The sequence below is a fragment of the Motacilla alba genome, chromosome 2 (assembly GCF_015832195.1).
Source record: "Motacilla alba alba isolate MOTALB_02 chromosome 2, Motacilla_alba_V1.0_pri, whole genome shotgun sequence".
Taxonomy (NCBI): Eukaryota; Metazoa; Chordata; class Aves; order Passeriformes; family Motacillidae; genus Motacilla; species Motacilla alba.
The window spans coordinates 78,228,522-78,241,626 of record NC_052017.1 but is presented as its reverse complement, the minus strand read 5'-3'; the positions used below and the strand labels follow the sequence as shown (position 1 = coordinate 78,241,626).

At 38.3% G+C, this 13,105-nt stretch overlaps 1 protein-coding gene across 5 annotated transcripts in view; it reads left to right on the top strand.

Annotated features, from left to right (window-relative positions):
* The window catches only part of TRIO (trio Rho guanine nucleotide exchange factor), a 242,903-nt gene that overhangs the window by 213,797 nt on the left and 16,001 nt on the right, over positions 1-13,105 (top strand). For 4 of the 5 annotated variants that reach the window (XM_038125615.1, XM_038125626.1, XM_038125634.1 and 1 more), the window contains exons 37-47: positions 2,233-2,328; positions 4,443-4,591; positions 5,280-5,346; positions 6,728-6,831; positions 7,425-7,494; positions 8,984-9,073; positions 9,716-9,808; positions 10,398-10,448; positions 10,669-10,746; positions 11,682-11,873; positions 12,787-12,964. In XM_038125615.1, the coding sequence (XP_037981543.1) occupies positions 2,233-2,328; positions 4,443-4,591; positions 5,280-5,346; positions 6,728-6,831; positions 7,425-7,494; positions 8,984-9,073; positions 9,716-9,808; positions 10,398-10,448; positions 10,669-10,746; positions 11,682-11,873; positions 12,787-12,964 (1,168 nt within the window). Of the gene's footprint in view, positions 1-1,169; positions 1,712-2,232; positions 2,329-4,442; positions 4,592-5,279; positions 5,347-6,727; positions 6,832-7,424; positions 7,495-8,983; positions 9,074-9,715; positions 9,809-10,397; positions 10,449-10,668; positions 10,747-11,681; positions 11,874-12,786; positions 12,965-13,105 lie in introns of those variants that run through there. The other variant, XM_038125651.1, reaches the window with a different exon arrangement.

Sequence of the window (13,105 nt, the reverse complement as noted above, 5' to 3'; positions counted from 1 at the left end):
AATGTGTTGTTATTATGCAATATTTATCCTTCATGGTGGGAGGCAAAAGCTCCCCTCATGGGGCATCCTGGGAGGCTGTGTGTGCCTCCCTGAAGTCCACACACCAACAACTCCTAGCATCTAAAGTAAATGCTTTGTTTGAACACAGAAGTGAGAAGCCAGAGCAAAGTTTTACTGAGGAGAAGGTAGTTGGCTCTCGTGATAGAGTTACTGATTAATAGAAGGCTTGTAAACAAGTTCCCAGTTGTCTGTCTTCTGGGTGGAGTCCTCCTTCACATTCCTGCCCTGCTGGGTGGTTTCTTGGGTTTCTCAGCTACTCCGGATCTCAAGGAATGTCTCCTCCTTTCTGTGACCTCAGAGACTTGGCGTTCATCTCTGCCTCCCTGCCAGCAGTTCTTCCTCTGCAGAGATCCTGCTCAGTGCTGGCAACTCCCTGTTAGCTGGGTTTCTCCTTCCCTTCCCAGCCTGCTGTGGGCTCCTAGCAGCATCTCATACCTGCATGAGCTCAGTTGCTCCCTCCAGCTTTTCCTTCTTTTCTGGGCAAGGGATGTGCTCTGTTCCCAGAGTACACCATCAGGAAAGTCAGCAAGGAGTTTTATCTGTGCAGCTCCTTCTTTTTCAGACTATATGTGATATTACCACAAGCACTGGAAATCACAGTTCTGAAGTTTTACTTCACATCCTACATACTCCAACAGAGCAATAAAAGAGACCATAACCAGAACCTGATTTCAACACTGACAGTGTTTTTTAAGACTAAGCTGAACTCTGCACCCGAAGTGGAAACACACATGCAGGCACAGCTGTGGAAAACCTGGTCAACAGTCAGATGTCAGGAGCATGTAAATTGCCTAAAAGACAGGCCAGCTTGTGGGATTGCTCAGTTTTTGTTGTGCATGCAAACGTCATGTGTTAGGCCATGCTGATTTGTCCAATAGCACTAAATAACACAACCATTTTCTCCCCTAAGAGCTCATCTGCACACTATATGCATTCTTTCATTCAGCAGAATCATTGCGCACGTCATGAATTTGCAATTGGTGGCAGTTTAAAAGTTGTTTGCATTTAATTTTTGGATAAGCAGTATTAAAAGTTTCAAGATCAGCTGTGTTAATATGAAACTAATTATTTTCGCTTTTTGTTTTCTCTTTTTGTAAATTCTGATGCAGCATTATGTTGACTTGTGTTCTGTCTCTGCTTTGGCTCAGTTCCCATATCTTTCCGTTTAAAGTTATCTGTATTTCCTTTGCTTACCCAGCCCATGTTTTCCTTTCCAAATAAGGCAAATACAAGGCAAACTACCTAAAATCTGTGTATTTTTTTTTTTTTGTGCTTACTTATGGGGAGTCTTGCTACGCCCATGCTTGATTTGAACAGAACCTCTTGTGTTGAGTCATTATTTGTGCCGTTTCTTTGTCTGGTTTGTTGGAAAGGTTTGCAGGACAGCTTGCCCTGTGCTGCATGATGCTCACTGTGCTGTTTGTAATATGAAGTACAGTTCATATTACACCCTGTTTTCACTTTCCAGTTACTAAATGATAAATGTAATATGCAAACAACTCTGTTTGCAAATTACTGAGGCTGAATTTAATGGCCTTCTCCCTTTAAAGAATCCTTTACTGTGAACACCTTTTACCTTCAGTTGTATCTATAAACTGGCATTTTATAGCTTATGAGGCCAGAGATCTTCTGTGCTCTACACATACCATTGGGAAAAATGGATGGCACAAGGAATGGTGAGCTCAATTTCCCATCTGAATCTGGGCGATATACTCCAGCTCTTTTAGAAAAGTAGAAGCCCCTGAGTTAGTGATGTATATTTTCTTAACATAATAATGCTTCCTCCTTTATTTCAAGTCTTCTTGATTTCTTTTAGTGTTCTTCAGTTGTTGCTTTGTTTAAGCAGCAACAAAACAGGTTAACAAACTGTTGTCCATTGGGTCAGCTCAGGCAATTTTCATAGCTATTTGCCAGGAATTATCAGCAATTATATTTCCTCGACTTCTATTGCATGTAGGAACAGGAATTTTTATCCCAGCATTTAACTTCTATGGGGTTTACTTGAAACTTCCAACTCCAGCTGCTCAGGTTGGAAGGGATGATCTTAGTGTTTTATGACACTGACAGTGCATGTCAGGTACCTTTGTCTGACAGACAAGTGAAGGAAGTCTCTTGATCATGGAGCAAGAACCAGGCTAACTGTGATTCTCCTTCCTTTGTGTCATTGCACAGACATCTTCTCGATTGTTGGTGCGGCCAACAAGCTCCGAGACACCCAGTGCTGCAGAACTCGTCAGTGCAATTGAAGAGCTCGTCAAAAGTAAAATGGTGAGACTGACCAGCAGGTGCACGTGTCTAAAGAACTTGTGTCTTCAAGTCCCAGCTTGCTATTCAAAGAAAACCTGCATGTTTTGCATTGACTTGTAAAATTTGCTGTTTCAGAAGTCACTTTGTGGGTTGATGTATGGGGTCATTTTGTACACATTCTCTTTTGTAAAAAAGCATTTGCTGAATAGGTAAATGGCAATTTAGAGGAGCAATAGGTAATAAATAATAGGAAGAGAGGAAATGGTCCAAATTTACTAAGTATGTCCTGTTTGTCAAAAGAAAATGTCCTATTAGTAGAATGAATGCAAAGACCCAGGGTCTTAGACTGATAGACCTTTATGAGAAGAATCTCTGAAGCTAAATTAATTGCAGATTTTATGAGGTTAGCAGTAAAGCAGGTAACCCTAATAACAGAAATATTTATGTTACCTGGTTGTTCTTTAGGCAACATGATAACAAAGAAATCAGCAAAAGAGTAAAGGGATCATTTTGCATGTTAGTGCCTCCATCCTTGCTAACAAATGAAGTAGGAGGAATTTGTGTTAGCTTTTTTAGTTTTCTATGTTTTAAATATTCCATGTTTCTGAAGATCATCATTGACGTATTTTAAAGTTTTTGTGATTCTGAAGATTCTCATTATATGCATAATTCCAGGAAGGTCCTTTGTAATCAAAACCCAGCTTGACCCAGTCTGGGAAAAACTGCTCTGGCTGACCCTGTTTGAGATTGGACTATATGGTCTTAAGAGGTCCCTCAGCAATTCTGGATTTCCTCAAAACCTTTAAATACAGCTCTTGCAGCATAGCCCCTCTTGGGCTCAATAGGAAGTGCCTTTGTGAAAAATTGCGAAGAATTGCATCATTGCAGCCTCATGTTATCAGAGGTTGATATTTTCCAGGTTTATTCTAAATTGAAGCAGCTTTGTCTTTCAGAATTAGAAATTCTATTTTCTGTTCTCACATTCAGAGAAAATTACATTATTGCATAAAATAATTACTGTACTCTCTTGGGTATTAACTTTGCTTTTTACTTCTCTTACACCAGCAGGGTGAATACAAAGTAAGCTATGGGAAAATGCAACAGTCTTTTGTAAATGGAAAGTTTGGTAGTCCGTGTGTCGTTCAGGCTGCCTAGCAGTGGATATAACTTAATGATCCATGCATAAAGTCCTTGCGGGAGATGTTCTCATTTCACAGTTTTAGCCAAGGTTCAGCTTCCCCTGGGTTTTGGGCTAGTCATATCATTATTGTTTTTTACTTTTTGCAAGGAAACTAAAAAAGATTATGGCTGAACCCCACCCTGGTGAAGTAAATGCAATAAGCCTTGCAATAAGGCTGTATCACATGCAGGGAAAATGCGATGCATAGCTGTAGCTTGATCCAAGATGGTGGGCTTGAATTAAAGAAATCCAATGAATACTTCATAGAAGATGTTCATATTATTTCCTCCTATTGCTTCTTCATCTTTTATACAAACAGAAGCCTGTGGAGTCCATGCAAGGGAGATATTGTATCTAGAAGAGGATACAGGGACTTTTTTCTAGGATCTGAACAGCTCATAAACAACATTGGCACTGTAGAAGTCATTATTTTATTCATGGAGATGCTGTTTTGGCTTTTTGTTAAGATAACTAAAGCATCTGACAGAGAACACCACTTCTCTTGAGTTAAAAATGTAACACCATAAAAATCTCCTTTAAAGATGTCCTATTTATTGTTGAAAGTAACTTGTACATGCCAGAAGTCAAATATGACAAAAATAATTTAATCCCTGGCAGTGAGGACACATTTGTGCCACTCCCACCATAGAACTACTTGCATCCTGAGCAGGAGAGTCCCACTTTTAGCCATTGCTGCTCAAACCAGTTCAGCTCCTTTATTTTCCTGTGAAGGGAAGACTGTCGTCTCAAATGTGCTTCTCATATGTGCTTCAAAGGCTCGGTTGTCATGGAAAACCATGTTGTTGCCTGATTTCCTGGAGGTTTGTGACTTGCTTTGCCAAGATACATAAAAGTAATTGATCTCCCATAGATTGCTTTACAGCAGCTTGTAATGTCTCTTTTGAATTAAGGAGAAATAAATCATTGTTGCTGACTGTCTTGAATACCTTCTCAGGCTCTGGAGGACCGTCCAAGTTCCTTGTTGGTAGATCAAGGTGACAGCAGCAGTCCGTCCTTCAACCCTTCAGATAACTCCCTTCTATCCTCCTCATCACCCATAGATGAGATGGAGGAAAGGAAATCCAGCTCCTTAAAAAGACGACAGTAAGACCAGTTTTTTACATTTTTTTTGGTTTTTTACAATGCTTATTTTGAACTGGCAGCAGAAACTGTTAATCTGAAAATGGGAGGACTTTTATTAGATGTCAAGCATGTGGTTGCATTTCTCTGTGACATTCAATCTGTGATTTTTAATTCTAGTCATACCTGCGTTTGACTTCTGCTGCTAATAAATGTCACTCGCATTTATTTGGGAAGATGCTGATCTTTAAATGTCCGAATGTCTATTAGGCTTGAAAAAAATGGTCATTCCCCTCATTCTATTCAACCCATGCTTAATTTCTTTATGTAGTAGTAAACTGTTACCATGGTAGAATAAAAACACACCTGATTTCAAATTTTTTAAACTTGTGTGCGGAAATAACCGTCCGTATAGCTAAGAGTCTCCAGACCAGAGACGTAATAGCATTTCATTTTAAACAATAGTTAAATGTTTAATTTTAATGTCATGTTTAAGAAAACATCTGACTTTAGATAAACAGAAGCAAGCCTTGTCCAGTTTCAAAGTCAAAGCAGTATCTTGCTAAGAACCAATGTACATTAATTCTTCCATTTCAGTTCTGTCTATCAAACATATGCGACTGCAAATGTCAAAAAAGTTGTATGCCATTAATGCTATTGAAAAATCTGCTTCATTTTTTAATATTTGTTCACCTTTTTCCTTCCACTGTAGCTATGTCTTACAGGAATTAGTGGAGACAGAGCGAGATTATGTGCGAGATCTGGGCTATGTAGTTGAGGTATGATGGTTTTAATTCTCTTGATGTCTTCTTTTTAAAATGTGTTACTAGCCAGCTATGTGGCTTGAACCTCACTATGTTTTTCAAAATGATACGCAGGAAGAGACTAAAAATGTGAAAGTTTACATTCTGAGTTTTCCCTCCTGTAAGCTTTTAATGTATAAAAATGCTACATCATATTTTACTCCTCTTTCCTGCTACTGTATTCACCTTGTTCATTTGAGGAGTGTAGTTATTTGTCTTTTTTTTTTTTTAATTCCTACCTCTGGCCTAATGTTGTCCTAGTAGACAGTGGGTTTATTTAGCACATCTAAATTTAAAACAAAACAAAAAAAATTGTACCTCAGCATACAGAGCAGCTATGCAAGATTTGAAAGTCCTCCTTCCTCTCCTACCACTAGGGTTCTCTTAGACTTCCTAGCTTCCCCTGCTGTAAAATGAGATAACATCACACATCTCCCCTCAGTCATAAGCTACCAACAAAATGCATTTGGAAGAGTAGAAGGAGTGAGCATGACTGAATTTTAGCCTAATAAAGTTTAATTCTTAAACTCTGTTTTGGAGGCAGGGAGGGAAAGAAAGATCAGCATTGTGATAGTGTTTGTACAGTATTTAAAGGGTGCATTAGGAATCTGAATAGAGGTGTTTTTGTAAATGATGACATAATTTCTGGTGAAAATGCTGGACATCAAAACATACACTTGGCAAACCAAAACCAGGCCTGGCTATTTAGGAATAGAACTACTGAGGGGAAAAAAAGAAGGAATAGAGTAACATGAATATTACAAAATTTAAAAAGACTCCTAATTTAACTATATGGTGAGAAATACTCAGTAAGACAGCTATGTAGGCACCAAAACTAAGATGGGTCTGTGGGAGAATGTAAGAGGAACTTTTGCAGTGAGAATGCTTGCTAACAGAATTGATTTTTAGTTTTTCGTCTTTGATTTGCTCATACTGCAAGCAGTAGTCCATGGAGTGCAGTGTCCTCCTCAGCCCACTTTGCTGTGGGGTTAGTGTGAGTGAAATAAGAGACACAGAGCAAAGCAGCACAGAAGCCACTTCAGTGGCTCTTACATTTCAGGCAGTAAGGAGAAGGGCTGTGGAAGTTTCCTATGTGCTTCGAGCCTGTTCACACAGGCTAAATTAGAGTGAATTAATTTTTCTAGCACTATTGTGTCGACAGCCTCACCTCAATTTGTGATACTTTGTATCTGTGCTTTATGTTATGCTGTGTTATAGAACAGTTTTCTGGTTTGGCTTTGTGTCCCGAGCAGTTGTTGTCATTGGATATCTTCTGGGAAAAGGGGGATTAGAAGACAACTCGCTTTTTTTTTTTTTAGTAAGAATGTTGACAGTGAATTTACTTGGACTGTTGCAGGGTTATATGGCACTTATGAAGGAAGATGGCGTACCTGATGATATGAAAGGCAAAGACAAGATTGTATTTGGAAACATTCACCAGATTTATGACTGGCACAGAGAGTACGTATTGTACCTAAAAAATATTAGATTGAACTTTAGGAATTATTTCCTCAGATATTCAGATACAAGGTAAATGCAGTTGGTTTTGTGCTTTGAGTTGTAGAAAATGTAACTTCAGTTTACAAATGTTGGTGTGAAGATTCACTTTAAAGAAGGATGCGTGTGTATATATATTTTTATATATATATATATATAGCAAGTACTTCAACTGAGGATCTCTGATATTGACAAAACTTTGTACATTGCTTTCTCTCTAACAATACAGTCTTAAGAATTTGTTAGGGGTGGTTAGCAAGTCAGTATTAGCATCGCAAGCATTCAGATTAGGAAGGGGAAAGCTTTCAATCAATATATATGAAATTTAATAATTTTATAAGTGAATGCCAGGTGGTTTTTTTCATCTTGGCATGGATTCAGCATGTCCTTTTAAGAAGCTATGTTGAAGTATTACACTGTTACCATTGTCAGTTTGGACATATGTTAATATTCAATGCTGCTGATAGGGGACATGAAAGTGTCTTGCCTTGCAGTAAGACCACTTTGCCTTGCAATTACCTGTTGCTATAATGTGTGATTATTCTGTTTATGTTCAGCTTCTTTTTAGGAGAGTTGGAGAAGTGCCTTGAAGATCCAGAAAAGCTGGGATCCCTGTTTGTTAAACATGTAAGTACAAATGTCTTTTTTGGCAAACTCTGTTGCTGCTACTGGCCAACATGATTGACTATTAAGTACAACACAGTTAAGAAAGTGCTGTACAATGTTCTTCACCTCTGAGAGGTGGAGAGATAGCTTTTATGAGCTTATAAATAGAAGAAGTAAATGTTCTAGTCTTTGTCCCTAGTATCTTCCTGTGGAGAGGGAACATGAATGTGGGCCCCATTTCTCTATTCAGTTACACTTTGGTGCAAGGGAATCATCATTTCATATGACACCTGCCTTCTAATCCCAGGTAGCCGTGCAATGGCGTGGCATATAAGAAATAAAAATAGGAAAGAGGCTCATTCTTCTTCCAGTTTGAGTGTGTTCTAGTTCTATATCCTTTCCCCTTATGAGAATTTGTTGCTGGCAAGTAGGAAACCTGTAGGAAGTAGCTCTCTGTGTTTCTGATTGCTGTTTTACTTTCTCCTGGTAATATTTGTAATTGAGTTGTCCTTGAAAGGCACCTTTACCACTCCAGATGGGAAAGCAAGCTGTGATGCTATTACAGCATCCTCTAGCAAAACCCTATCAGCTAGAACACAATGATTCAGTTCCTGTTCTTAATCTGTGTCCTGTGTCCTTTCCAATCTCCATCTCATTTTTTAATTTCTTTCTTGCCATTTATCTTCACTGTCAGTACTCTGTAAGTCTCTGGGAAGCAAAGCCTCTAACCCCAAACAAATCCTAGCACAGTGGTTGGAAAGATTTTGGAGTAGGTACGTCTGTATTTCTTAACCTGCAATGTCAGTAATCAAGAATAAATCTTAAAGGCAGAAGTTATTTCCTCTCTCTTTTTCTGTTGCTTTGGTGTTAAAAACACATGCACAAGATAAAGGATCAGAGTTTAAAAGTGCTAGTGCTTCCATTTCCAGGCTTCATCACCTACATCCCCAGCCAAACTCCAGTAGGACAGCCAATATAAATAAAAGACATGAAAGTTTTCTCCTAACTGTTCTGTACATGTAAACAGGAGGAGGTAATTATTCTAATAAATTTCAATAATAATCACATTATTAAAATAGAATAAAAAATACTGTCTTTCAAAGGCTCCATTACAGAATCATGGAATGGGTAAGGTTGGAAAGGATCACTGTGGAGTCATCTTGTCGAACCTTCCATGGCTCTTGGTGAAACAAAATAGAACAATTTTCATGCTTAAGTTTATTGTGGGACCTGCTCAGTTATCATCTCTGAACACCTGTCATTCAGGATAATTTATACCTGTAGAAGTTTTTTTCACTTGTGTTGCCTTTCTAAAATCATAATGATGTTCCCAAATAAATGTGTTTTCAGGTCTGTAATTTCTGCATATGTAACCTGCTTCCTTTCCTTTAAGGGGTCTTTTTAAGTTCATACATATGAACTACCATATTTCTTAAAATAATACTCCATTTTAATCTGTCATGTGTTTTTCTTGATGACGATGTATCATTTTGTGTCTTTGTTCCTCCAGGAGAGAAGGTTGCACATGTACATAGTTTACTGCCAAAACAAACCAAAGTCTGAGCACATTGTCTCAGAATACATTGATACATTTTTTGAGGTAAGTTCATGAGAGGGGATACGTGAGGTGAAGGATTTTTAAATCTGTTGATCAAACCAGAAAAAAAAACAAAAAAAAATGCAGCAGATATTGTTGTTAATGTTTTAAATTGCAATTGCTTGCCATTTCTCTTCTGATTTCTCAAATCTGATACAGACTCCTAGAGATGAAAACTAAAGGATAGGTGTAAGATATTAATTAATCAGTAGAGTCTTATCCTTAGTAGCCTTAGCCCAGGCAGTTACCAGTGCATTTTATGTAGCAATAAATAGCAATTCTGGATAAGCAGAGATCACTGTTGAAAATGGGCTGTATACAGCCTGTGACTGAAAAATTACATTTCACTCTGAAGCCTTGTCAAGAAAGAGGTGAAAGATACTTGCAGAAGGGAATACCTTGGGAGCAATGGTGATAAGGGGAAGGACTCCAGCTTTTGCTAACTGAAGATTAGATTATTTTTTGACTTTTACCAATTTCTGGTGTGATAACAATTAATACTGATATATCCTTGTTTATATATTTATTTGTTTGTTTGTTTATTTATTTATCTTCATATACTGATACATATGCTGTGTTTCTAATTCAACAAAACAAAGGTCTTTCTAACTGAACAAACCCAAATGTTTGTTTTACAACTCTCAGGATCTAAAGCAACGCCTGGGCCATAGGCTTCAGCTCACAGACTTGCTAATAAAACCTGTGCAGAGAATTATGAAATACCAGCTGTTACTAAAGGTAAAGTGATGTCACGATGAATGAGTTTTGTTAATAGATATGTTATAGATGTGTTAACAAATAGGTTTTCTTTTTTAAGAAAATTTTTAATGCTGATGTTTTCCCACCCCTTTCCCTAACAGAACTCAGATTTATAAGCAATGCCAAATCATTATTTTGTGAGCACATTCAGATAGTTATAAAAATTGCAGTAGTTGGCTTGGCCAGAATTTTTTTTTTCTTTTAACAGTTAATGACCGAATGTTTAGGCCATGGAAATGTTTAACATTTGTAGCAGTGTCACAGGAATGGGAGAAGGAATTCTCAACTGTTTTCAGATGTAAACGTGATACAAGTTGTTTGGAGTCATCACAGTTTTTCCAGCTACATGTGCATTCATTTTAATATCACATAAGTGTTTACTGAAGAGCAACCCTGTGTAGCACAGAGGTCATTGCCTTAGCATATGTTTTGTATGAGTTAAATCCAAATGGTTGTCTTCTGCAGTCTGTCATATTCTAATAGAGAATATCAAATTCAGATTTTCTAAGATTTCTTGTTGATGATTAATGAGAAAAGAAGTATTACTTGATTTTTTTTTCTTTTTCAGGACTTCCTCAAGTATTCTAAAAAAGCTAATCTTGACACAACAGAACTGGAGGTACTTGAGACATTTTCTCTTAATGATATGAATTCTTTTAACTCAGAACTTCTTTTGTTTTGGCAGAGTCACTTTCCTTTTCTGATCTTCCTGAGAAAGTGATTATAAGTGTTTACTTCTTGCATTTCTGTTCTAAAGCAACCATATCAGATGAAACAAAATTTTATGCTGCTAACTCATTTGGAAAATAAAGCTTTGACTTTTTATTTGTCTTGAACAGAAAGCTGTAGAGGTCATGTGCATAGTACCAAAACGGTGTAATGACATGATGAATGTTGGCCGCCTGCAAGGATTTGATGTAAGTTGAGTTTTGCTTAGAGATTTTGTCAGGTTCTGTAGAAATTAATCATTAATGTTGTGGGTAGAAATGTATGCAGTGCTTCTTCACTCTCTGGTTAGCTGGTGCAAAAAGCGGTAAATGAAAAATCAGCTCAAGCCCGCCAAGGACATTTTCCTGGGAAACGTTACCTCCTGTATCAGTCACACTAGGTAAAGCCCTTCTGCAGAATCAAGAAAGGACCAGTCTTACTACAGTTCCCTTATTGGCTAAAGGCTTGCAAAATAGTGAAATAATCAGTTATCAGCAGTGAGCAGACCTGACTTCAGTAGTGTAGACAAAGGAGGAGTCACTAAGGTCCATCATATACTTGAGGCAACTGTAGCCATCCTTGCTTTGCTAAGTCTAGAAAAGATGGAAATTGGCTACTGAAGCAGGATGCATCAGCCAGGCCACAGTCACCTGTTCTACTTGCAAAGCTCTTTATATTGTGTGATGCAGACATGGACTTGAATTCTGCCCCTACTCAGCACCCTGGAAGATTATATGAGTAGCTGTTGGAATTATTTGGAATAGAGAAACGAAAGCCTTAGTGTTCCAAGCCTCAAAATGCAGATGAATTAAAAAGGGTAGAGTGGATTTTTGGAGTTTGGTCTGGAGTTTTTTTGCTTGCTTGGTTGGTTTGGGGGTTTTGGGGGGGGGGGTTGTTTGTTTGTTTGTTTGTTTGTTTGTTTTGTGGGGTTTTTTTGTATGTGGTTCCTTTTTGGTTTTGACTTTTTTTGAGAAAGAGCACAAGAATATATTGTGTATAGGAGGAGAAGTGAATATATAGTGGTCAATAACAGTTGGAAGGTGGGAAATACACAAATTTGTCATGAACATGTGCTCAAAAAGGTTGACTGGGGAAAGAAACAAAGAACTTCACTAAATGTGTTTTTTCTTGCCTCTGTGTTTAGGGTAAAATTGTAGCCCAGGGTAAGCTCCTGCTCCAGGACACATTCTTGGTTACAGACCAAGATGCAGGACTTCTGCCACGCTGCAAGGAGAGACGGGTCTTCCTGTTTGAGCAGATTGTCATTTTCAGTGAGCTGCTAGATAAAAAGAAAGGTTTCTCCATGCCCGGATTCTTGTTTAAAAACAGTATCAAGGTAACTGTTGTGTGTGAGTCTTTTGTGTCCCCTGCACAAACTCTGCTAAGGTAACAGTTTCTCATTCTGTGGCAGTCAGGAGTGACAGCTGGGTATGCAACTGTAGAGCACAATGAGGTGTCAGTCATTTCCTGAAATTACTTCTGACTGAATTTGTTCTCACTCTAATGTTAAGTGGAGATCTTTGGATCCCAGTACTCTGGTGCCTCCTGCATGAAGCATATCAAAGGAGGTCTTCTGGCACACAGTGCTGGACAAGTATTCACAAAGTTTAGTTTTCAGCTACATGCTGTGTGTACACCGCATTGCAAAATCATTGCAAGTAGAGATAATAACTCTTTTTGTATCCTCTCCAATACCCAAATATGTAGGTAACATTTGTAAGTAGTGCGACCTTCTTAGATATTCCTCAAACAAAATAAGTGTTTCCCCACTTCAAGATCTTCCTGAAAAAAACTGATAATAATAGAACTCGGCAGCCCTCATGAAGTGTTTTGGGTGGACCCTGCTTCCCCTAATTCACCTTGGTGCTCTGCCTGCCACCTGAACCTATTTATAGCCCTGGCTGAAGAGCCAGGTACAAGGCAATGCTGTATCTGCCACTGAAGCCTTTAGTGGGGGCCAGTGGTAGAGAGAGCTCCATAGCAGGCTCAGCATTTTAACTGATCTGAAAGGAAGGTGAGGGATGGAGAACACTGGGCCATGCTGACCTGCTGGAGATTGTTCAGGCACAGTGTGTCAGTAAGCTGTACCCTAATTCTTAGTTTACTGGAATTAAGTAACTTCATGTCATGGTATTATTTTACTACAGGAACAAGTGGTTATCATTTGAAGATCTGACTCTATAAACTCCTAAGAAAGAGCTTTTAAAGGTATGTTTCCCATAAAATAGATGTTATTTTTTTTCATGAAGGTGAGTTGCCTTTCTCTGGAGGAAAATGTGGACAGCGATCCATGTAAATTTGCACTAACATCAAGAACGGGCGATGTCACGGAGACCTTTATTTTGCATTCTGCTAGTCCTGGAGTCCGCCAGTTATGGATCCATGAAATTAACCAAATTTTGGAAAACCAGCGCAACTTTTTAAATGGTAAATTATTTTCTTTTTCTGAAAGTTCGTAATTGGATGACTTTTCTCTCATCTCTTTTTTCTTGGCTATGAAATGTTTTGCAATTTGCCTTTTTACTGAGCTAATACAGAACAGTTGGGGGATATGTGCTGCATTTCTGC